At 32.6% G+C, this 27,758-nt stretch overlaps 1 protein-coding gene across 4 annotated transcripts in view; it reads right to left on the reverse strand.

Annotated features, from left to right (window-relative positions):
* Nucleotides 1–27,758, reverse strand: part of LOC105485513 (cell adhesion molecule 2) — a 1,093,059-nt gene that overhangs the window by 68,437 nt on the left and 996,864 nt on the right. For 3 of the 4 annotated variants that reach the window (XM_071089496.1, XM_011747894.3, XM_071089508.1), the window contains 2 exons: nucleotides 25,421–25,599; nucleotides 7,762–7,881 (listed from right to left, as the gene is read on the reverse strand). In XM_071089496.1, coding sequence (XP_070945597.1) covers nucleotides 7,762–7,881; nucleotides 25,421–25,599 — 299 coding nt within the window. The remainder of the gene's footprint in view (nucleotides 1–7,761; nucleotides 7,882–25,420; nucleotides 25,600–27,758) is intronic. The other variant, XM_071089504.1, reaches the window with a different exon arrangement.

A 27,758-nucleotide genomic window follows, 5' to 3' on the forward strand; every position in this document is an offset into this window, starting at 1 on the left:
TAAAAGACTTGTGAAAATTAAGCTATTTTTATATACATAGAAATCAGTCTTTTTGTAGATAAGCAGATTTCTCTATATGGACCATCTGGATATTGAATAATTACTTAATTTTTGTCAAGAAAAGAAACCCCAACATATTGGCACTTAATTTTTAAAAGCTCACAACATTGTGCAAATTGTGTTTTATTACCACCAATAAAACAAAAAAGATTTTTAATAGCTGAACACTCATAACAAAAGCTCATAAACAACTTCTTGATTTGTACACTTTGGGATTTAACTGTGTCAAGATGATATATTCTACTCTTCCAAATGTTCTATTTGAGTACGTTTATAGTGACTAACTCAGAGCTATAATGATTTTATTTGATTCATTTTTTTTTTCTCAGTGCTGGGATGCTTTTTCTTTTATTCTGATGTTTCCTTATTTCTTTGTATTCTGTTTTTTTAAAGCATTTAAACCAAGAAGAAAAAACGATACACAGTAATGAAACCAAATAAAAATTAAGTAAAGATAGACTTGATTTCTTTTGATATGAAGGACCTAGAGAATAGAAGGGCAGGATAGAACATTACTGATTCTTAACCTGATTTAATTAAATAAACACTTCAGACAGTAGTTTGAAGTACACATGTCATGTGGTGTTTAGTTTAGCTTATTCTATTTTGAAGTCAGAAACATGAAACAATTGAGGTAAGAGAATCTGAATATAAATGAAACTCTTACATAGTCCACATTTTTTTAGTCAACTGTAGTTCATTTAAAATGTCCACATTAAATATGAGTAGAATTTGACAATTCATCTCAACCTTTCAACAATGGCCCAAAGAAGTACTTAACTTTCTTTTATTTTCAATTTATACAGCTCAACTTTGTGTATATGATTTTTTTCACAAGTCACTAAGATTTTTTCAAATGTCTTTAGAGGAAAAAAGTAGTTATTTATTAAGATCTTTCAGAAAGCAACGTTTTAGGATTATAGTGATACAAACAGATCCCTAAATTTATCTACATTTAAAGAATTAAGGTTTTCAACGCACATGATTTAAAAATACAATGGCATTATATGAGCTAAAAATTATGGGTCCATAATTTCTAGACTGGATTTATAGCCATTTCAGATGTATGCTAAAAAATCATTCTATTCTTCAAGAATGATTTTAAGTATTTTAGTTAATGTTACCTTTTTAAACATATGTCACGACAGTAGTGCTATGGTCTATTGGACCGTGTGTCCTCCTGAGTACACAAATGTCCTCCTGAAAATTCACATGTCGAATTCCTAACCCTCAAGGTGATGACATTAAGAGGTGGGGCCCAGGGAAGTGATTAAATCATGAGGTGGAGCCCTCATGAATGTGATATGTACCTGTATAAAAGAGGCTCCAGAGAGCTGCTCTGTCCCTTGCACAATGTGAGGACACATGGAAAGACAGGTAGAAGTCATCATCTATGAGGAATGGACCCTTAACAGGCACCTAATATACACACGACTTGATCTTGGCTTTCCCGGCCTCCAGAACTTTGAGAAGTAAATATTTGTTATGTGTAAGTCACTGAGTTATATTCGTTATAGCACCCCAAATAGACCAAGGCAACTAATGCACAATTAAATTGTGAAGAATTGAGTACACATCTTAAAATGTTGTGAGTTTTGTCAATATAACTCTAGTTCTAGATATTTTGACAATTTGATTTCTTCAGTTTAAAAAAAATCCTTTTTTTTCTGTGTGCTGTACCATTTTGAACTAAGGTTCTGTTGCAACGAATCTCATTATAATTAATCAATTTGTTGAGACTACCAAACAAATAATGTAGTTTTTGTTAGTACAAAATTATAATTCTACCATTTCAAAGACTGATGTAAAACTAAATCTATATTAGAATCAGTAATTCATTTGAAGTTTTACATGGATTGTATAATTCTAATCACCATTTTTTGGATTTCTTTCCCTATCTGGTATATTGAAATGTATGATGTATTTGAATCCACTCTTAGTAATAGGACAGTGTATACTGGTTTACATCTTTCCATATCTATCAGCTCATCTCTACATTTAGTGCATTTACTGGTCTGTACAGGTAAAAACAAATATCAATTGTTAGCTTAGAAAATTTTCTGTCCTAAATTTAAAAGTTCAGTTATAAATTCTTATTTAAAAATTATGATAAACATAACCACTTAAATATATAACTATGTTTCGTATGTCTCCTGAATTTGCAATAAGTTAACATCATCTGTAAAAAGAAGATGCTATTAAAGATTACTAGATTATGACATGGTTTATTATGAAATTAAAATTATATGATAAAAATGAGAATGTTATTAAATTAAACATGCCATGCTAAAATAATGCTTATATTAATACTAGAAATCAAGTCAAAGTCATCTGGAATTATTTTAGAAATGAGTATATTAAATTAATAAAAAAATCACAATGACCTAAAAAAGTAACATGTATATGTGTGGACATATGTGTACATATGTTATGTGTACATATATGCACACATATGATATATAATATATAATTTAAATAATTGTATATGTCATATGTAATATAAAGCATATATCAAATATAATATAATATGGAGCATTGTATTATGCATAATATAAAGCACAGATAATATGTATACTATATTACATATGACATATATATACATATATGTGTATATATAATCTGAATTTTAAAGTTGGTTAGGCCACTGTAAAAAAAGTATGCAATTTCCAAAAGCTGAAATAATTAAAATGATATAGATTAAGAATACTTTAAACTTTATGAAAAGTATATAAACTGATATACTTCAAAGGGCAGACAGATGGTAGATGATTGATAGATGAAAGAGAGAGAGAGAGAGAGATATGAATGGCACCATATGCTCTAGTATAATTTTCATCTGATGTTTGTTTCATACAATCAATAAAATTAGAATTGAAATAAAAAAGTAATTAGTGCATTAACACCAAAGAATTTTGCCAGATTAAAACTGTAATTATAGGTGAAAATCTACCATTTCATTAATGGTATGTTACAACTACTGGTAAACACCTTTGAAAAAATAATTCTGTCATTTATTGAGTATGGCTTATGTTTTCATAACTTTAGATACTATATAATTCTCAAGTCAAAGCTGTGCTTCATGTTTTCCTGATGAAAACAAACTGATGCTCAATTTCCTGCACTGTCCGAGGTCAAACACCTTGTAAACAAAATAACGAAAACTCATATCCAAAGATGTATCCAAGGCTCAATTATTATTTGTCTTTCCCATGGCTGCTCAAGTTGGTTCATTTCCATGTGTTTTAACACCCTTATTTGTATTGCCTAATTTCTAATTGCCTGTTTTTATTCCATGTGGTTGAAGTTCTTCTTCCTCCAAATAGGGATACATTTTAAACACAAGCTGAAGAGTTGTGCAAATTCTCAAGGTTATGACATTGACAATCCAGTGTAGTTTCTTTCACTCCGTTTCATCTTGATTTTTAATATAGATACAGCTGTGATTCTTTAAATTTATTTTAAATTGGTTTAGCATCTCATAGGATGAAAAATTCAGCAATAGCAGGAGTTGTAAAAGTGTAAATGGAGATATTAACAGTGATTTATTTGTGATCATTTATTAAATATATGGAGATAAATGTTATAGTTTGTGAAATTTGAAGAAATATAATTTAAACCTAATAAAATCAAATACATCTAGTTGATTTCAAATTACTGAATAAGACAAAGGAATGAAATAAGTAAACCAAAAAGAAATGCTGTAAGGTGAAAATATTCCTTCTTTTTAGTTCTTAGCTTTTCTTAGGCAGCATATTCTTTTTAATCATGATTTTAAACCATCTTTCATAAACTTATAAATAAATGAATTATTTTCAAATATAATCGCATCTAAAAGCTTTAATTTAAAAGGCAATTCATAAAGAAACATCACATAATTTAAAAGAGTAAAGTGTAAAACTCGTAACATTGTTTATAGACTAAATGAATCCTCTACACTTTGAATTATGAACTAGAATATTAATGATGCAGGTGAGTCTGGTGACTTCCGCAGTCCTCAGATGTTTGGTGAAGATAGAAAGAAATGGGCATTAGGCTACCATTAAAATTCAATACTACTATTTTTTTCTTTTAAAATAGATAATATGAACTTCCCAGCTTAAAAAAGAAAACTTTTTAAAAAATACTTTTGTGTGATTTATTTAAAAATGTTCTCTTTCAACCTTTCAGTGAAAAAAGAGGGATTGGTTTTTGTTCACATCTTTGTGTGTGTACTCATGAGTCTTCTTGGAGGTTGGTTATGTGCTTAAGGGAAAAGTAAATGATTTGAGCACTTTCAGTCTCCATGGTGTAAAGTTTACAAAAACATGTTAAGAAACCTGAAAAAAAGTGAAATTACCAGAAAGACTAAACCATTCATTTTAGCTTAGTGGCAAAGGACATTAACAGATAATTCTCCAAAGCAGACATGCATGTGGCTAACAAGCGTATGAAAAATGTTCAACATCGCTAATCATTAGGGAAATCCAAATCAAAACCACAATGAAATACCTTCTCACACCAGTCAGAATGACTGTTATTAAAAAGTCAAAAATAACAGATGCAGGCAAGTTTGCAGACAAATGGAATGCTTGCATACTGCTGGTGGGAATATAAATTAGTTCAGTCACTGTGGAAAGCATCCTGGAGATTTATGAAAGAAATTAAAACAGAGCTACTGTTTGACCCTGCAATCCCATCACTGAGTATATACCCAAAATAATATAAATTGTTCTACCATAAAGACACATGCACGCATATATTCATCGCAGCACTATTCACAATATCAAAGACATGGAATCAACCTAGATGCCTATCAGAGGTGGACTGGATGAAGAAAATGTGGTATATATGCATTAGAAATACTATGCAGCCATAAAAAAGACAGAGATCATGTCCTTTGCAGCAACACAGATGCAGCTTGAGGTCATTATTCTAAGCAAATTAATGCAGGAACAGAAAACCAAATATCGCATATTCACACTCATAAGTGAGGGCTAAATATTGAGTACACATGGACACAAGGATAGGAACAATAGATACTGGGGCCTAGTTGGGGATGGGAGGGTTACAGGAGGGTGAGGATCAAAATACTACCTATCACATACTATGCTCACTACTTGGGAGACAAAATAATTTGTATACCAAATCCCAGCAACATTCAATTTACCAATATAACAAACTTCTACATGTACTCCCGAACCAAAAATAAAAGTTGAAAGGAAAAAAAATGCAATAAACCAAATCCCACTTAAGATTCATGTGAACCAATATAAAAGAATGTTGTTAACTTCATTTGAAATAAAATATTTTTTCTCTTATAATAGTCTATAATTGCATGTATGTAAATGTGTGTGTGTAGGTTTGTGATTATATAGATATTTAGTCCTTTGAAGCAGAATACTACATATATGTGTGTATGTATGTGTGTGTGTGTAGGTTTAAAATTATATAGATAGATATTTAGTCCTTTGGAACAGAATTTTGTGTGTGTGTGTGTGTGTATATATATGTGTGTGTGTGTATATATATATATATATATAGTCCTTTGAAACAAAATACCATAGGTTTTTTTTCAAAAGACCGAAAGACCACATGTAATATTTTCCCACAAAGAACATTAGTACATTTCAATAAAGATTAAACACACAAACTGTTTGTTCATGGTGAGAGGAAATGTATACATTTGATTGTTAGTGATTTTAGATGCCAGTAGTTGTCATAATTTTAGGTCCTGACATAGCGTCATACATATAGCATATATTCAATAAATATTTGTTGAAGAATAAAGCATAATTGAATATTAGATTTTTGTGTTACAAATGGACCTTTTAAAAAAAGTCAATATATCTCCCTCCTTTCCCATTGAAGCGATTCGTTTATACAGTCAGAACTTAATAGTATTACAGATATTGTGTTAGTATGCAGTGATTACATTTTATTTAAACTGCTATTTGTGAAAAACCGTACAGAGCATCACAAATTAAAGCAAAGTAGAACTTTAGACAGCTTTCATTTTACATAATATTATAAAGCACTTCTAACTTTTTCTTCATTTTCATTATGTCTTTTTGCTCATTTTTACATAATTTTTTACAAGAAAGACCTTCAAACTCTTCTCACAGATTTAGCTTAAATAAAGTTCAATCATACCAAAACATACCTAGCTATTTCCGAGAAATTCTTATTGCTACTACCATCAAACTTATTTAGTCATCAGTCTTGTACATTGTATAATATAGTTGACGTCATTATTAAAAAAATGGAAAATTATCAGACATTAGAATATTTTTCTGAAACAAAAGAAAGACCATTATAACTGTCAAATCAAAGCTAGCAAATCAACGTAATATCAAGAATTAAAATTTCAAGAAAAACAGTCTAATTGAACAACCTTTAATAACTGTGAATAATAATGATAAACATAACCTTCATACAACTGAATTAAATATAATAATATAAAGTCCTCATGAATTTCAAGTTAAATTGTTAAATTTCACAGATATTAGTAGAGCCAAGGTGACATTAAACATATATAAGAAATAAAAAAAAAGACAGACTTAAATACGACAAATTCTCTCTGAGCACTGCTTATGTAGAAATTAAATTTAAACCTTTTTTTTTTTTTTTTTTGAGACGGAGTCTCACTCTGTCGCCCAGGCTGGAGTGAGTGGCATGATCTCAGCTCCCTGCAAGCTCCGCCCCCCGGGTTCCCGCCATTCTCCTGCCTCAGCCGCCCGAGTAGCTGGGACCACAGGCGCCACCACCCCCGGCTAATTTTTGTATTTTTAGTAGAGGCGGGGTTTCACCATGCTGGTCAGGCTGGTGTCAATCTCCTGACATCGTGATCCACCCGCCTCGGCCTCCCAAAGTCCTGGGATTACAGGCGTGAACCAACGCGCCCGGCCTTAAACCGTGTTTTTCTATAATGGCTTCCTTTTTTTTTTTTTTTTTTTTTTAGTTTCGTCATCAACTACTAACCACTTAATGACTGCTCAGGAATACTTTTTATATTTCTCAACCTTAACATAGTTATTTCTTCTGCCTTTAAGGATACTCCCACCTTTATAAGGTTGCTTTCTTTGAAACAAAAATTCTTATATGTATAACGATACCAGAAATTACTCATGGAGCCATCTAGGACAACAGACATTAACTTTTAGAACACTCTATTAGTAGAATAAGTAGCTTCACTCAGCAAATCACTTTAGGATAACATGTATTTTGAATATGTACTTGCAAGTTCTATGTGGAGAATAATTTATACTGACCCCATGGACTATGTCAATTTTAGAACAATTTCAACACTATAGGTATTTTTACATAGTTGCAGAGGAGTAGCAAGTTATTAACATTAAACTGGAATTTTTAAAAAAGCAAAAGCTACCTCTGCACACATGAACATCTTATGTATTTGTTTACCTCTCAAGACAGGCAAAAACTGTGTGTCATGCTAACATTTTAAATTTGACCAACATTTTAAAGCCCCGTATATTTTAAATCTATATTCTGCAAGATTTTGATAAGTCTTAAGTAACACTCAAAAATTAAAATGTACCATAATTTATCATATTCTATTCCAATAACCCTAATTGATAGTAATTTAGGTGACTTAGTTCTCATAATTAAGTAAAATTGAATGTCAATGTTTTTAACCTTTCTACAAACTTCTACAAAGCTCCAGTTAATGTGCTTTCCAGGCTATAACAAAGAAGCATACTGTACCTCTGACGCTGCTGGTTGTTGCAGATGTGGTTGGGCTGGTTGTTATGGCTACAGTGGTTGTGACTGTTGCAGTGGTAAGGGAGGGGATGATAGTAGTGGAAAGCAAAGTGTTGGGAACATCTGGTGAGTGGAAAAAAAAATATAAACAAAATCATATCATGCAAACAAAAGAGAAACACAAATGATTCAAATTATAAATACATATAACTTATCGAGGTTTAACTTTAACAAGCTTTAACAGAACATCAGGTACAAAACCGACTGTGTCACACAATTCTTGTCATTTTTTTTTTCACTTTTTTTTGTGCTCCAACACAAAGCAAAAGCTTGGAGCAATGTTTGAGAATAAGCAGGTTGTTTGCAATATTGAGAGTAAAATGTAAAATGACAAGAATTCATTTGTTCACTGAGTCATTTAAAAAGTTTGACATGCAATAGCAAAAAACATGTAGGTAAAAAAAAAAATGACATGCTTTGTCAAAGAAGTAAACAGAACGACACATACAGAAATAAACACATATACCACCATATAAGATTAACAAAATGTTAACAATGAATGTGTAAATGCATGTTAAATGCTTTTTGATTTTTTTTTTCTTTTAGGAAGACTTAATGATAGGAAATGAGAGCAATCTTTAGAAACAAACAAAAGAAGCCAATTGTTATTATTATTGTTATTTTGCTTCTCCTGTTCTCACAAATGATGTTAATGCACAGTTTAGAATCTTGCAATTCTTACCCTGTTTAGCTGGTAACGCCTTCTAATAATTTTGCGGTACCTAGGAGTCTTTGGCAAGTATTGAGTCAACTAGCATGGCACCCAATATTCTGAAAGGTTTACGATTTATTTTAATACGGCATACCTAGGAGAGGTTACTGAGCATACACTGGAAGTGTAATACTGAACCTTTAATCCATAGTTTCTAAGTTGCCAAAAGTTAAGAGTAGCTTCAAATACAGAGAAAATAAAACCCAGAAAGAATAGTGTTTAATGCCCAAATCCTCTTTCCTTTCACTCAAAATCAGCTGAAAATATGAAGAGCAGCGCAGAGAACATTGAAACAATACAGCCAGTGTCAAGGTATGAGAACTTCAGTGATATCCTCAGAGAGTCAAATCTTGTCTAAAGTGAATACGCGTGTAATCTACACAGTGAGGAAATTAGAAACAGTTTCCAAATTACCAATAATTACTGTGCTGAGGTTTGATTTCACATGTTTGTCACATAGCTCCCATATATTCTGAGTGTTTGACAGATTATTTTGTATTAAAAAGTTTCCTGTCATTCTGTCAGTTAAAGTCTTTGAGTCACACCAAACATTTTCTAGTACTTTACTGCTGATAAATAGCCCTCCTCACTCTGTAGACTCTACCCGCTGAATTTTCTACACTGGGTACACCAGAAAACAGCATGAGATCGCTCTCTTATCTTGAATATTGATGTTTACACCTGTTTTTCGACAGGGAAAATGCTTCCTGGCCAGTCAAATTAAGAAAACAACCTTCTGAAAACTCAGTGGTGCTGCATTAATCACTAGGGACAATGGGTGAAGCCTGGAGTGCGATTTACCATTATCATAAAGTAGAACTGACTTTAATGACATTATAAATGAAGAAAGATGATGTATATGGACAAAGATGCTTCTTGTTTACTAATTGTTATAATGACTCCTTATTTCAAGGTAAGAGTTCTTAAACAGTTTAGGCAGACAGGAGGTAAATGAAAACATTTTCTAAATTAAAAAAAAATGTGTAATTTTAACTTTTATACATATCTAAAATAGAAAATAATACATTCTTTCTTAGCAAAATTATTTGCTTATTAGGATCTCAAAATATATGCATTTAATAACTGCAAAGGCCAATATCTTCCAAGGATAGCAAATTTAAGAACAAACAATACTATTAGTCGTTTAAAACTCCATGTAAATGAACTGTTATTTCCAAATTTATCACAGATTATAACACGTTGGTTTATTTCCTATCACATAGTCATTTCGAATATGATTGCATTGGATCTTATTCTAATAAGAAAAGTAGTCTTTCAAAATCAGCCCTGTCATTGAATTATTAAGAGAGAGAATACAAATAATGGGATTTCATTTTGGTTTTAGTTTAGGCAATAATAATTACTATTGTTGTTGTTATTATAGTACTATTTGGAGTCCCCCCCAACCTTGCCTCGGTTATTCCACGTCAAAAAATACAGGTAGTAATAAATCCTGAATTTTTTAAAGACAGTCTATATATTTTCAAGTACTATGAGCATTCTTGTATAAAGCAAACCATATCTTTATTTCTTACAAGTGTAAAAATGCAGTAAGCATACATTTTTCCATAGGTTAATACTCAAATAACTTAAAAAGATAAGTAGTTTTAATAATTGTTAATCCACTTCAAACCAACATCCTTAGAATCTTTTGAAATATACAAATAGACAACATTACAAATTATTATTTACACACAGCCTGGTTCTTTTTTATCTCTTCGGCATCCTCTCTTATCCTCCTCTCCGACTTCATATGTAGCTAAAACCAAATTGACTGAAAGTAATTTGGTGGAAAGTGCCAAAATGACAATCGGGTTTAAAAAATGACTTGTCGTGAAGAAACCTATGCCTGTTACTGTTACATGTTTTTAACTACTACTAGCTTCATTTTGTTCTATGTGTTTTAAAACATTTTTGTTTTTCTAATAATTTTGAGGGTTTTATTCTGTTCTTTCATTATTTGTTAAAGACCACCCCATTATTTCAGCTATATCGTGAAATAGTAAAAGTTAAAATAAGCTAAATATTCAGCACCAGAATATTAATTGGAATAATTGAATAAAATTGAATAATGTAAGATCAATTGAATGAGCTGAAACTCTCTGAAAGACCAGGACAGTTGCATGAAACGTCTGTCTTCTACGTGAACTTTCTACCTGCTCTGCTTTTCGTGCTCTCAGTGTCCCACTAGACAATCCGTTCTTCAAGGGAAGAGCTCTGCCTAGAATTCTGCACATTTTTAAACCTCTTACACTGTTAATGAAAGAAAACTCCATCAAATACGGTACAGGGTGGAAACTGCAGCCCATTTTATCCCTTGTAAGATGATACCACTTAAAATATTCCCCAATATTGAAAATATACTAATTCATACAAAGAGAATTTATACACATGCACACATACATCATAAAAATACTAAATACTGGTTCAGCATTAACTTATTAATTATTTCCATAGGACAAGATAATCCGCAGTTATACTAATATTTTAAGTAATTTGCTTAATATGACATGGCAGTGTCAGTATATCTTAATATATGCCTTATATATTAACATCCTATGATTAATCAAATGATATTTGAACATAGACACCAAGACAACTATAAATAAAACATGGTCAAATTTGTGGCATGTGATGCATAATTTATGAATATTGGAATTTAGAAATGATAACCATCCAATACACAGCTCAATTCGTATATTTCACCTCTGATTTCAACATTGCAAAATATGAGCTCATTTTTTTTTGTTTTCTTTGGAGAGCATATTAATTTAACCAACTATAAATGCATTTTCCTGAAATAAAAATGTAGTTATAAATGATAGGTTCAGCACTTCGAATTTACAAAAGAAATTAATTGTGTCGTATTATATATTTGTAGTTTGTATTTTTAGATGATGTTAAGGTATAAAGAGTGAAGAGTCAGCAACTGATAAAATATGTAGCTAATAGAAAAGGCATTTGAAAAATGAACTAAGTGAAAGTAACTAAATTTTGTCTACAGCTGATCAGAGAAATTAGTAATTATACATAAATTATTTAGACACAATTTAAATCCAAACAAGATAAATTTCAATGATTCATCAAAATCAGAATTTAAAATACTCTCATTAATATGAAATTTGTTTGCTATCTAATCTAACAATAGTTTTCAGGCTGTTAAAAGTTTTAATCACAATATATAGGAATGTGTAATGATAATTTCTCTGAAATTATGAAATAATAATTATGTGTTTTAAATTTATTTAGCCAATTTATTCTCACCACATGCTAAATACCATCTATCACTGTATACTAAAATAAGTAATACTTGCTAAAATAAATTGATGGTTTTAGATAGGATATGAAATGAATTCATACAGATCCAGCGTTCATTATTTAAACTTTAAATATATCTTTATACATATATTTTATATATGTACACATTTTACATAAATCCTGGACCTCTATCTGTGTGTGTGTGTGTGTGTGTGTGTATGTATATATATAAAAAGAAGTTTTATTTAAAAGGAAATGTGAGCCTTGTTATTGACAGGAAACTGAGAAAAGTAAAGATTCCAAGATATGAAAATATCTTCTTATAATTTTGCCTACACATAAAGTTTGAATTATAATAAATTATACTTTTCATTTCACTTGTAACATATATAAAGTGCTGTTTTCATGTAAAACATGACATTTGGGAGTATTTCAATAACAAAGAGAAACCCTAAATCTAGTCAATAGAACAATTTCATATTTGGGCAGACAAAGTCTAACTAGGCTGCAAAAGTCATTCATTTGAGTGAATGTTGGGGTGCCAATAAATGCAATGTAAATAATCTGAGTACTTCTATAAGAACTTAGTCACATGCAGAAGTATAATTTCAGCTAAAGCAACACAATTCCCAAATCAGGAAACTAAAATCTGTTTACAGGACCATGGCTAAACGTTAATATGATAAATTCATCAGTCCATCATCTCTTCTGCTCCACCTGCGTGACTGATAGGGACTCCAAAACTGTGCCCACCGTTGTGTTGAGGCAGCCATAACGTTAAGGTTTCCTGGTACAACAGGGGTTAGAGTTTCTCATAGGATACATGTCTGGCTTGTTTTCTTAATGTTTCAAGTGCTGAGTTAATGTAGAGAAAGAAGCTTAAGCCTAGCACACAAGAAGACATCTGCCTCTGACACAAGTGCTTTCCCCCATGACAGAGCTAGACATAGCTCTTTCTGTTCTTTGTGCTGTAGGTTCTCAGAGGCACACCCCGTTTCACATTTGTTTTCTCTTTCATGTCCATCCTTTAAATCCTGGTTCAAATAAGATCTCATATGGAAAGCATGGCCCAGTTCTGCAAAGAGTAATATCTTCCTTCTCTGAGCTTTTAGGCATTTTGCAGACACCCATATACATGTTTGTATTTATGTGTTTACCTCTCCCAATAAACTGTAGGCTCAGCCTTATAAGTTAACATGTTCTTATCTTTTAAAATATCACTTTGTCTTAGACAAATATACTCTGAGCCAATCCCTCATTAGCTTTTCATCTCAGAATAGCCACCCTTTCTTGATACCTAGCAAAATGCTTCTCTCACGTCTCAGCCTGATTCCTACCTGCTTTGTGAACACTTCCTTGACTAAGTCCCACCTAATTTCCTTTCACCAATCATTGTACTTTTTGAGTTTATCTACTGCTTCCTTCACTTTGTCCCACCCATACCCCCATGACCAATAATGCTTCCATTCACGACATGCTGCTATGGGAAGACCCAGAGTCATGTGTATCCCACTAGCTCCATATCCATTTCTGTCCCGCAGTAGAAAACACAAATTAAACATGTGCAATGTTATAACAACATTTTCAAATTTGCTCTAGTTTACATAATCAATTTGTAAACTCTACTATTTTAGCTCTCTTTACTAATATAGTATGCAGTACACTGTAACTCAAAGTTCTTCACAAAATCTGGAGTTGGAAATTGAGAAGCTGTAACATTCATTTGATACTTAACATATATTGCTTGCATTTTTTTTTTCATGAACAAATAAGAGTAAGATAATAGAGAAAATGAACTTCGTGGTAAACTTTTGGGCTTCATCAGGGTGCCTAGCTCTATGCTTTCAATGTGGTAGCCCCTTTTCGTTTATCTCTTTTAAGAGATGGGGTCTTGCTGTGTTGCCCAGGCTGGAATGCAATGGCTATCCACAGGCATGGCCATGGTGCACTACAGTTCTGAACTCCTAGACTCAAATGATCTTTCTGCCTCAGCATCCTGAGTAGCTCGGACTACAGGGATGTACCACAGCGCTGGAGATGACAGGTGCTTTATCAATAATGTCACTCCTGGTGATAATGATCCCAGTAGATATGGAATAGAATAGTATCATTCTTAAAAATATGAATCAGCAACAGAAGCTTATACATGTTTAATCCCTGAAAAAAGTTGCTATTCCTTTTATCATGTGTGAGGTGATTTTCTGTAATTCCTGTTAAGAGTCTTCCAGTCTAAATGAGTATTAAAAAAAATAAAAATGCAGCATACAGAATAATTCTATATTCTAAATGCAGATTTTCAGTGTTTTTAAAAGTGTTAGAGCTCTAAATCATATCATCCAATTAAAAACAATAGAAAAGTGTCCTTTTCTTTATATTCTAATGAAGGATTTTTTTTTTAAAATGCCACCATTATTTTGTTATTGGAGCTTATTAGAGCACAACAGATCCTGTATAACCTTGTCAAAATGAAATCACTTTCAACAAGCGCGTATACAATAACCTGAAGAGTGGTGCGGCACCTTTTTTCCAATAACGAGCTTTTCAGGTTAAAGGCATGTTCTGTTCTCTACAAATGCAGTGTACAATAATTTCTAACTTGTCAACCTGTTTTGTTTTCTGGCAGTTTCTCTTTTTAAAAATGGCATTCAGAATGGATTTTCGAAACAAAATTAAGTCTAAAGAGTCTCAGAAGCCCAAGCTGCTTGTTTCTCTCCAAGGACTAGTGTTCAATAGGGAGAAAAAATGGTTACCATTTAGTCTGGAATCCATATGTTTACTTTCTTTCTGCTTTATGTCACTAATGCCCTCCCCCAGGGGTGATCCCAGGATGATAAAGAAAATAAAAACTAAGAGTTATTAGTGGAGATGTAGAAGTGTTAGAACTTGAGGTATATCATTAGAATTATTATGGTAACACGTGTCTTTTTTGGTGAAAGATATTCACATTTCCCTATCTTAAAAAATAATAGGGCATTTTTCCTTACTACTAATTGCACTGACTGACATTGGAAACAATGGTAAGAGGAAAGTTTACTTTATTTGCTTTTGCCTGTGCAAAAAAGAAGAATATTTATCTGCTCCCATTATGCTCAGCTACATGCAGCAGCCTATTTGGATCACAGCGTAAAAGTGGATAACAGCACCAAGGCTCTTACTTAAATGATAACCACCAGGTTGAGAAGGTCCCAACTCACCAGTACATGCCTCCTCCTCAACAGTCATATAGTAACTTCATAAAAAGGAACCCTTTTAAAAAACATATTTGAATAAATCCTTTTTCATCCTTCTGGATAGCTTCCCCTGGTTTCTCATACTAAATGGAATCCTTATACAAGAAAAAGAAGCTGTTCTTAAAAAATGAAAAGTACTGCAATTTTAAACTGTAGGCGGTAACTGTCAGTTCTATGTAATTACAAGAAAAGTTTATGAATAAAATCAATGCATTATTTGAAAAAATGTATGCATTTTTTCTTTTATAGTACTTTTTTACATTTCAAACTGACAAAAGTAAAGTGAAATTTAAAGTATGAAAAAAATGCATTTGCAGTGGATTATCCCATATTGTTTAACTCCGCCTACTTCAATATTGTGAGCCTTTTCCTACTCTTTGCTTAAAATACTCTACCTAAAAGTAAATCACATGATTTGGTCCAATACTTTAAGTTCTGTGAAAATGTAAGAGAATATTACTGTCATCCATTAAAAGAAAAGCGTAAATCAACTATGAATAAACACAAGGAGAACGGTGATATAGTAGAAAAATACTGACTGAGAAATCCAAATAGTTTGATTTTTCATGTAGGCTCTGTGATAAAGTAGCTGAGAGCCATTTTGAATGTCATTTAACCTCTATGCATCTATGCTTCCTCATCTAAAAATTGAAGACTTTCCACCTGTTCATTTCTATAAATCCTTTTGGACCAAGTTTTTAACCAGTGATGGATCAGAGTTGATCTTCTAAAACCAAAACACTTTCACTCAAAAACTTATACACGTAAAAATGTTTGCACATGACTTCAGGACATATGAGAGTCCATAAAGGTGTTGGTTCAGTTTCAAAATGCAATGAAGTAAATACATTTTTTGCCTCCTATTCTGTAATTATCTCAACTGCAAAATAATCTAATGTATACTAGAAAAAAATATATTAATATTAATGTTATTTTTAAAATATTAATGTCAGTGAACATTTCAGAATACAAAAATCACTCTTCCCCGTAAGCCATCCATATTTAAGTATAACATGCTTATGATTACAAACTGTTTTAAGATGTCTTGTATGACTTTTGTTTTCCATTTTAATCTTTTATTCTGTAAAATAGTTGCTTAACCCATATTAGGTTACATTTTTATGTTACTCTATAGATTTATCACTATGTAACTTACCTGAAATATGTTTCAGGTTTATCTTGATACTGATTCTTATTTAATATATAAATTCCATCAAAGATTAAAGTAGATTCCAGAATCCTGAACCAACATTTTTGAGGATTAACTAAACTGTGCTGCATTTTGGAGGGTGAAGAGAGTACTATGCACACAGCACTTATGTTAGTGAATTCTAATTTTGACATACATGTTTGTTAGCTACCAGTTTTTAAAAGTAATAAAGTGAATCCCAGTGCAATATTCTATATAGCAATACAAAAGGTTAATTAAATAAATATTAAATGAGAAGGTAATAATGTTTCAAAGATTGTTATCATCTTGCTAACCTATAATTTAAGAAAACCATGAATGTCTATTTACAGGTACTTTTTGCACATGCATATTAATAAATAGGTCCGCTTTGACATATCCTTAGAACACAATCCCTGAATAAAACTAAATAATGGTAAGAAGAATTGTGACTAAACATCGACTGAGCTTCACTTTTAATATCCGTTCCTATCACCTGTATTCCTAATGGTCAGAGCTCTCATGAGCAGCAAGGTCTCTTGTATAAAAGGTTAAATTTCAGTTAGCAAAGTCATTTAACTTTTCAAAACGATGGAAACACATGCTTGGAGTCAATCGCATAACTCTTTAATTGCAAAGATTTGTATTAGAAAAATTAATCTATGCACAGTTATTTATGTTTTGAATTACTTACTTCTATAAGTAAGGCACATTTCACAGGGGTTGCTAAGTAAATACATCTTTTTTTTTCAGTATGGGATAAAAACTAAAGGTTATTATTTTGGTGACCAAGGAATATCAATTATTTCCCTGATTTTGTCCAGAAGTCAAGGCTGTTTGTGTGTGTGTGTGAGTGTATATATATATGTGTGTGTGTATATATACGTGTATATATATATACACACACACACATCTGTATATATATGTGTATAGATATACACACAGGCAACTATATTTTCATATATATGTGCATATATGCAGACATGGGTATGTACGTGTATGTGTGTATGTATACACACACACACATATTGCTTCACTAAAGTTTCTTCTCTTGAAAACAGGGAGGGACAGACAGAAACATTTAAATATTAAATAAATATTTATTGAGCACCTACTATTTAGAAGGCAGTGTTCTAAGAGCTAGCGGTATAGAAATAAACAAGATGCGTGAAATGTCTGCTTCCAAGGAGGTCATAGTCTAGCGTGAGGACATAGAATGTATTCACATATACAGATGCATACATATGTGTACATATATATGCATATGTATATATACACACGCAAGCATGTGTATACACACAAACAGCTAAACTATCACATAATAATATATGCCTTGTAGAGTATTTAATTGAAGTGATATGTGACTGGGGGACAATTTAGATGGTAGTGGACAAAAAAGGCCTCATTGAGAAATACCATTTAATCTGAGATCTGAATCAGAAATCAATCTTGCAAAGATCAGCATTTCTGGCAGCATTCCTTGTGCATCTTGGACAAGCATTCCAGGCAGAGGCAAAATGTCTAAAAAGAAAATGACCTTGACAACTTAGAGGAGTTGAAAGAGGACCAGAGAGACAGAAGTGGGTTTGTGAAGAGTGATGAGAGATGCCACCGATATAGGCAGCAGCCATCAAATGCAGGGCTTGGAAAAGTAGGACAATGAGGGTTTGGGTTTTATACTAAGCATGATGAAATGCCTTTGTATAAGTTTAAATGGGGAAATGACATGAAGAGATATGCATTTAAAACGTTTATATGTTGAAGCTGTGTGAGACAGAGATCGAAGGTGTGGGACTGTGGAAGCAGGGAGCCTATTAGGCAATACTTTAGTAGTCTAAGCCAGAGAGGATGATGGAGAGAAGTGGCCACATTGGGAACGTGATTTGGAAGCAACGTTGATGGAATTTCGTGATGAATTGGAGAGAAAGGTAGAATAGAATCAAGGAAAATTTTTAGATTATAGACGAGTACATATGTTGTTACAATATTTGTGAAAACTATACTGTAAGAAGCTACAATGCAGGTTTTATGTAAAAATCTGTATCTTCTATTTAGGAATGTCATTGTTTCTGAAAACTGATGCCAAAATTTCCTCCCATGGGCCATTGCATATTGCTTGAAATCTCTAACAAATGAGCCAATTAACACACATATACTTGGGTAGAAGAGCTCTGTACATTTTGGTAAAGCTACAGCCTGGTCTTATTTCCACATAAACAAGTATAGAAGGACTGAGTGTCACAGATTCGATCCTTCTCTTTACCTTATTTTATACTACAACTGAGAGAAAAGATTATATGTAAATAAGGTGAGAAAATATTTTTTAATGATGAATTTTTTTAGTGATAGAAGGCAAGAATGAGGGTTTTTTTCCTTTGTGCATTTCAGTCTGTGATCCATGTAGCACACAGAAATATTTATTTCAGAATGGTATCTCTCAACAGAATTTTTACTCTAAAAGCAGAAACCTTAATGTATTTACTTTATGCTCATCTTAAAACAGAGACGTATAATTAAGCCTTAACTCTGTGTTGAGTGTGCCCACACACATACACCTTTTAAAATGTTTTGTAAGGAAAACAGTGCTCCTGTCTCTACCATTTTATGCCATTCCATTTCTCTCTGCAGAGTTCAACAGCATATTCATCCAGTCAGAGGTACACCTTTCCTACAGGCATCAGAGCTCTCCCTGCTTATTCATGTCCAGAAATGATAGCGTTTTATCTCAGCGATTAAAGAAGATACTGTTTTAAGAATCATCCAACTAGTTACTGCCTGGAAACTCTCAACCAGAGATGAGAGCAGCAACCATAGGGCTCTTCCATTAGCACACCATTTGTTGCTCTGTATGGATGTTTTTTCCATCCTTTTTTCCCTCCACTGTATATTTTCCATCTATGCTTCTAAGAAAAATGCTCCAAAGGAAAAATGCTCATTATGAGTACACAGAATTAACTTACCAACTGGTAGTTCTGTTTCCATGTGAAAGAACAGATTTTACTTGAATCCCTTTTTAATGTTTGCTAGGCTTTACATCTGTCTGTAATCCAGGCTTCTTTTTTTCCTTCCCCACCCACTCATAAGAGCTAGAAGATGTACTCTCCTAGTTCGCAGTGTGTTGTAAAGATCACCTTGCCTAAAAAAATCATGTAGCCTCTCAATACTTCTAGATGTTTTGTTGCTGGATAATTTAACAGTAAATGCACGTTGCAGGGGCTGGCAACCTTCTAGCCCAGCTACACTTTTACTATGAAGCACAGAAGGACATTTTTCATTGTATTGTGAGGAAAGTTCTCAGATCATTGATAATCATGACATGAATACATGACAGATATATCTCTGTAAGATAAGGGATGTATTATTATAATCATATTTGCTTAGTTCTATGGCAAGAAAATTTTAAAAGCAAATTTAAGGTATTACTTTATGATGTTCCTAATCTGTTGCTTAATGATTACTGCATTCCCTGACATATATATTATTTTGCTAAATTTAGGGTCAAGTACTGATAACTCTAAAGCAACTGAATTTATGTTTTGCACATCTGGTACATATTTGAAAAAGATGATAGATGGTTTGGAAATGTCTGTTAAAGTGAAAGAAAAGATACCGTCCATGATTCAATTTTTCCTCTCCCATAGTAAGCAAGTTAACTGAAATGGAGACTCACTATCCAGGATAGAAGAGGGAACCTGGGTTTACCCACAGTCCCTGAAAATGATATATGTCTACATGAGCAACAAAGCTTGCAAGTTTGGCTTGATGCAGCAGTCTGTAATATCTATGTGTACAATTTTCTGTCTTTGAGTGTTTTTTGACATTTATTATTAACAATAAAAGCTGAGTGAAATGAAAGTAGCAATCTTATTGATTCTTAGGAGCTAGAAAGGCACATTTAATAGCTTAATACCTTTTAGTAGACCAAAACACATAGAGATCTCTAGCAGTAATATTCTCTGTTAAAATTCTAAAACTCCAGAACAATCTTTTTTAAATAATGAATCCTACCAACTAACAATAAAATATGATGTATCCTATTCTCTATATATCTTACTTCTGAAGTAAATTATCCTGGAAACATAAAAAGCAGTATCTTATTTCCATCACTGTTCAATAGATAAATAAACAAATAAATAAAACAAACCGTAACAGTCAAGTGATATTTTAGAGAGACCAAGATTATCAGAAATTGTGATAAACTGATTAGCAGGACAGAAATATAAGCAAATCTTGATTCAAATTTACTATATAGTATCATAATACTAATTATAGAGATTTTACTTATCTTACATGGTTGTAAAGATAAAATTTGCTAGAAACGCAAAATACATACATGTAAAGAAAAAAATCTGTGGAAAGGTGCATAGTGGGCAATTTCATTCTAAATGATAGCAAGAGTTAAGATAATAAAGGAGTGATGAATTGTTATAAAACTTACTTGTACAAGGAGAAAATAATGAAGTAAGGGAATAAGTTAGCACAGTGGTAAAATAATTTTAACACTCATGTAGGGTTACTATGGTAAAAGGAAAAGTAAATTTGGAAAGGAAGGGGGAATATTACAAAAAATTTTTTGAATAGTGCATCTCAACTCTGCTATAACTGTGAGATAACATGATTTCTCCTCCAAAGCTCTAATCATTATCCTTGCTATCCGTGTCTACAATCTGGACCTGCTATTGATAGTATAGCTATTGGTAGAAGGAGAAATTAGTTGCTAATTTTTCTGCTGGTATTACTGTATTTCTTCCGAGATCCTCGGGAAGGTTTTGAGCATGAAGGTGACATTAAAGAGTTGCAGCATCTCTGTCCATTTCCCATTTGTATTTTGAGGAGTGGTTATTAATTTCTCTGATGAGTTTAAAGAGAGGTAAAAGAGACATTGGGAAAGTTAAGAGGGAAGAAGTTTAGGGTTTGGAGGATGTGGTAATTCACGTTTCTCACTTTCCATAGATGTTCTTTCTCAAAGCTTCCCTGGTGCTGTACATTTCTGACACTTTTATTAGTGTATTTTTAATCAATTGATGATAAATAGAAGAACATACATTGCTTCCAATCACAAAATAGAAATAGTATAGTACCATTGGTCATTCCCTATATCCATTCCTTGCATGATAAAATGGTATCATCTGCTATGTTCTCTACAGTGAATGGATGCAGATCCGGGTAGTTTCTGCTTGAAGATGAGATATTCAGCCTATATTCTCTGAACTTAATGTTGCATCAGAGAACAAGGGTGACTATAACTTATGTCTTGCTTTGTACATGGTCAATTTGTTAAATTGTTGAGTTTTAAGACATTTTCTATCTCATATGAAAATTTAGAATTTTCTCATTTTTCAATAGCATTAACCTAATTTGTGTTCTGGGTAGCTTTCAGGGAAGATTATGAGCAATAACTGTATGCAACTCATGGGCAAGTTTCTTACCAGAGCCTTGGAGTTTGATTGCCCTTGGTATAATAAGACTACTAGAAATATAGTAAGAAGAATAGTCTAATTTATCATATATCCGTATAGCTGGCACTTTGCTGAGTAATTCTATTTACAATGTATGTCATATTATAAATGAATTTATTAATTTATAATATTTATCATAATATTTATATTACTTTAAATATTTATTATAATTATATTTATAATATTTATAAATAATGGTGATATGTTACTAGTTTTAAACATTCCATACGGTTGGAACTACACAGATTGTGAACATCTACCACATTGTATGACCATCTTCCTATAGCTCCCTATAACTCTTCTATTTTGTGTTACAATTATCTAAATGCTTAGCTTATCTTCCACACTAAACTATAATCTTCGTGTTTGTTATTTACATTTGCTCCTTTGCACCTGGTAGATAAGTACTAAATATCTATTGAGTGAGTGAATTAATTTTTCTCTTGATCCTAGTTCTTCAAATGTTAAGAATAGCAATGGGTCAAGATATTCAAAGCCATTAAAACTATGAATATAATCATCTGTTGTAAATAAATAAATAGTATGACAACAATAATCACAAGAGATATACTTCAATATTTTGATAAAGAAGCAAATCGAAACTACCGTGCTTAGAGGAATTAATTAGTATAATTATGGCGGCTAATTTTAACAGATAAATTTTTCCATTGCCAAGCTTGTTCATAAAATGTGCTACTTTCTTTCTTAATGGAACCTCCACAGTGCAAATGTTTCATAAGCATGATGTTTAATCTTACAGGTATTAGTGTGGTGACTCTGGTTAGGCCTTTCATTGAGGATACATTTTAGACTGGCAGTTTTAAATTACTACATGTGGTCCTAATGCTGAAACTTTTAAAGGTGTAATTAGGAGGGAGTGGAGGAATCACCAGTGTCTCTAACACAAAATGTCAGTGGTTTTAACAATTAAATGTGGTAGCGTTTAAATCATGCACTTCCATTGACACCCAAACAATAAAATCTAACTATTAAGATGGCATCCAGATAGTAGATGATTTCACAGGAAAGTGCTCAGACCTCCATCAAGTTAAGAATCAATAGCATCTAGGCAATTGTGGTGGAGTCAAAGACACAGGTCGCAGCTCGTGAAAAACCCTCTGTACTGGAGCTGTATTCAATTATCACCACTAATGTAAAATCAACCTTGGTATAAAAGATAAAAGGGTAAAGTTCTCACAAATGATCACTTATCGCTCCATTCCAAAATGCATACAGCATTCATTATAGATCGAAATGCCACTCAAATTTCATCATTTAGTATGGTTTTGAAACAGCCAAACCATTAACCGAAGAGAGTAGCTTTTTATATTTATACAACTAGTGACTAATGAAACATTATACCCAGTGTGCAAAGGGGAAAAAACCTTTATTTTGCAATGAACCCAACTGGTGCCCCTTTTAAACACAGCATAATATGGTTTCACTGTTTCATTGAGCCTCTCATTACTTGTGTCAATAATCCTAGGTAAACCACTGTTGAACTTCACAGCATTTATCTAGCAGCATGAATAGCATTAATCTATGGGGTGCTTTTGATGAATTGTAGTTCAAAAAGCAAAGCCAAAAATGACTTCTCACAAAGTGCTTAGGGAAGTATTTATTAGAAACATGTCAACTGCCAACTACCTGAAGGTAGCTTGGCTGTTTAGGAAATCATGCTGTTGGCTAGCTTGCAAACACTGAGAAGATATATGAATTTTCCTGACTTGAACTACTTTTAAAAAATGATATACTTTTCATTTTGGTATATTATTTTTTCTGTCACTTCTCTTCTAATTCTCAATATTTTATGTCATATAGATTTTGACACAATGTGACATGGTCTACAACACGTCCCCAGGTTCTCAGAAACTGTTAGGTGAGAGAAGCACTTGGAAAATTAAGGTGAATCATATAGGCTACACTTTCCCTATATGACTGCATGATCTAAACATCCAGGGAGCATCAACTGAAATCTACTCTTGGATCCTGCTCTAAGGATCTGACTTACTTTCCTGACACACCCGGTGGTTGTAACATTCTCTCTGGCAGAAAGGCCAGCAGGGTTTGTCTACAGGGATTACCACATTTAAATCCAATTTACCAGTCTAATTTGATTAGGCTAATTTTTCCAAAGTTGAATTTTGTACAATTCATGAAGGGCTAGAAATTAAACTGTTAGTTCCACTATTTTCTGGATGTTTTACACGAATAGCCTATTCACTGTGAGCCTTTCGTTGCTTACCATAGCAGAGCGGTATTAAGTACTGAGAGATCTTATACAATAATACAATTTGAAAATAGGAAAACTGTATATTGACTGAAAATATCAATTTTTTCCAACTTTGGCAAAATGAACAAAATGAACATCTATGAAAAATAACACGCATTTAATTATTTTTTCCCTAAAATTAATCTCTTTACAAAGAAATAGACTAGACACCCAAAATTCTTTTTGGAAAGGTATGGAACAAACACGTACTTCTTTCAGTATTCCATATATGGATTTAAGGGAAAGATGTCAAATAAACATATTTTGTCCATCGTTTCTAAGATTCAGGATTTGTGACAGCGCTGTGTTATATACAATACTCATTTAGTATACTGTAATATTATGTTGAATATAATACTAGTCCCAGGAAAGTTTTCTTGGTGAAATATGATGGAAATCTTACATTGGCTAATGGCTCTTCCTAGTGGAGATTCACAATGCACCCTGACATATACAATAAAGTCTGAGGAGTACTGCAGTAAAGAAACCTGACTAATTTATTTATTGCAATATTCATCAATCTCATAAAAATTCATCTCCATCTAACAATATCTAAAAGAAGCTACCTTATGAAAAACCCATTGTGTCATTTGAAAGTTGGAAAAAACAGAAATTGTATTCACTCATGGGGACTCGTATTTCTTTTTGCGATTTTGTTATATGTACTCAAATTGTGCGATAAGTATCGTCAAGAAAAGTCTGTAAGAACTTTAAATTATTGTTCACATGAAAGTAATGCAGTTATTGTTAATATTGTACACTTCTATTTTTGCTGCATTTCAATGACACACTGTCATTCTTTGTGAAACCAAATTACAGAAGTTATAAAGTATATGTTTATGATAATATAACAAAAATTAGCTTAAAGGATATGTAATTTCCATGATTCCGGATTATAAATGAAAGCATTTATTTACAGAATTTAAAGACAATCAACCAGGTGTGATGGCTCACACCTGTAATTCCAGCACTTTGGGAAGCCGAGGCAGGCTGATGGCTTGAAGCCAGGAGTTCAAGAAAAGTCTGGTGAACATGGCAAAAACCCATCTCTACTAAAAATATAGTGGTGCACACCTGTAATCCCAGCTACTAGGAAGGTGAAGCATGAGAATCACTTGAACTCAGGAGGTGGAGGTTGCAGTGAGCTGAGATCACGCCACTGCACTCCAGCCTGGGCAACAGAGCAAGACTCTGCCTTCAAAAATAAACAAATAAATAAATAAAAATGAAATAAAGACGATCATTAATATAGTTTATGAGCCAACATATAAGAAGTATATTTATAATTGAGAAAGCTTTTCATGAAAAAACTTATGTATGTTTTAATTTTATCAATCTGACCGGGAATATATTAATATTAAATCTTGGAGATACTTACGAGATGTTCTTCTGAAATAAAAAGAAACTGTGCAATTTTGTTTACTGTGCTTAAAATTTTGATATATTTAAAGTTTTTCAAGTTATGCATCCTTTCACATATAATGTTTTCAAAAAGGTACTCACCATGCACAATGAGAACATACTCTGCGCTGCTTTGGCCAATCGTGTTTGTGGCTTCACATCGATATGTACCATTATCCGTTTTGTTCAGGAAAAGAATGTTTAGCTCCCTACCACTCACAACCATTCGGTCAGGATCTGGTAATTCTCCGCCATCCTTTGTCCACAAAACAGGTTCTGGCCTATTGGATTGAAACATGCACGTAGATAGCAAAAATAAGAAATGTTATATATCTGTGAATTAAGTAAATCAATCAATTTTAAGTACTTAACACATATTTTGTACATAACCATATGCTAACTTCTATAAGATACTAAAAGGACCATCACACTCACTCAAAAGAGTTGGAGGTATAGCAAATATAATCTGCTTCTATCATATTTAATTAAGGAGATATGTATTCAGAGACTAATTTGTTGAGTCACTATAGCAGTCACTTCTGGTTACCCGCTCAAGTCCTGTGGCCCAGATTCTGCTGCTAATGGCTCACACCCCACATTGGAAGACTGCCCTTAGGCTATTGGGGATAAATCTTCCTCAGATGGATTTGGATGTAAGTAAACATAAATATTTATATTTATATATAAATATATATTTCATAAATATTTATATTAAAATATGAATATAAATATATAACGAATAATTAATATTTATATTATAATAAATAATAATAAATATATAAGTATTTATAGTCATACATATAAATAAATATAAAAGATAAAATGAATATTAAAAAGATAAAAATCTTTGCACTTAGGGCCACCCCTGTGGCACAGCTTTGCTTGAAAACACCTGAATCTTCTCCATTTCACCTCTGCTGCTTTTCTCATTCTTGTAGAGGTTTTTACTGTGAGTTTTCTTTTAACAAAACTCCTGCAAAGGATCCCCATCTCAAAACATGCTTTTAGAAAAGAAACAATAAATGAATCATAGATTCCCCTCTTCAAAAATTTCAGTCTTCTGTAATAATTAATGATAGAAATAGTTGTTAATATCTATTACCAGCTGCTAGTTGTTATCCTAGGTGCTTTATATTTATTTTCTATAATTCTCAGAAGAACACTTTGATGAATGTTACTTTTTAAAATGTCCTGCATATAAGAATATAGAAGAGGGAAGTATTCAAATCCTGGCCTTCCTCTATAGTTGATGTTTCATCCACTACCTCCTGCTTTCTAACATGATGAATGTTTTTCTAGACTTAGTATGACAAGTTTTCTAATTTAAGCATAATTTTATCACATGGAATCATTTTCTCAAAAGCTTTGTTAAATTTGATAGAAGTATTGAATTTATTTTATGTTATTGTGAATACAATTGGAACAGAGGCATTGAGTAAGTCATGTCTATGACTATGGCATCCTTTCTAAGAGGAAGGATATATACTATTCTAACAAAATTTTGTGGAAGGGAAAAAAGTTGTGAAAAACAATAACAAATATTGTAAAGAATATCCAAACAAGCAGATTGGCATTGGGATAAAGGAACTGATCATCAAGTGTTTAAGTACCGAAAACACTTGAAGAGTGTGATCTTGTAATGTAAGAAATATGTATTTTGTCTCCTCCCAGCTCCTAACATAGTGCTCCTGAAGCCCGATAGACAGGGGTGATAGCAGAAATTTTTGTTCTATTTAGCCTTTGACCCCAGTTCCTGACAAGAAACTCGTAAGACCTTTATACAGTCATATGCCACTTAACTTTGAGGATATTGTCTGAGAAATGTGTCATTAAGTGATTTTGTCATTGTGCAAACACCATAGACTACATTTACACAAACCTAGATGGCATAGCCTACTACAAACCTAAGCTGTATGCTATAGCCTATTGATTATGCTATAAACTTGTACATCATGTTACTGCTCTGAATACTGGAACAAGTTGTAACACAATGGTAAGTCTTTGAGGGTATAGACATGGAAAATGTATAGTAAAAATATAGTGTTATAATATTTTGGGACCACTATCCTGTATGTGGTGCATCATTGATCAAAGTGTTGTTATGTGGTGCATGACTGTAATTTCCTGAGTGACAATAGTCTCTGACACAGAGCTTCTAAGTCTCTTAGAATTTCCTGATAGGAGAATCTTTTGCTGTGAGATGCTCCTATGAGATGTTCTAATCAGAAGATTCTGATGGGCTCCTAGGCAGCTTGCTGGGTAATTACGGGTTGGAACTTTCAGTCCTATTTTCCTTTCAGCCTCCAGGGAGCTGAGGTGACTGAAGGTTGAGACGATCATCAGTGGTCAATGATACAACCAATGATGCCTACCTAATGAAGCCCCCACACAACCAAAAGGACGGATTTAGAGAGCTTCTGTATTGCACAGCATGCGGAAG

This window comes from Macaca nemestrina, chromosome 2 (genome assembly GCF_043159975.1).
Source record: "Macaca nemestrina isolate mMacNem1 chromosome 2, mMacNem.hap1, whole genome shotgun sequence".
NCBI classification, from domain to species: Eukaryota; Metazoa; Chordata; class Mammalia; order Primates; family Cercopithecidae; genus Macaca; species Macaca nemestrina.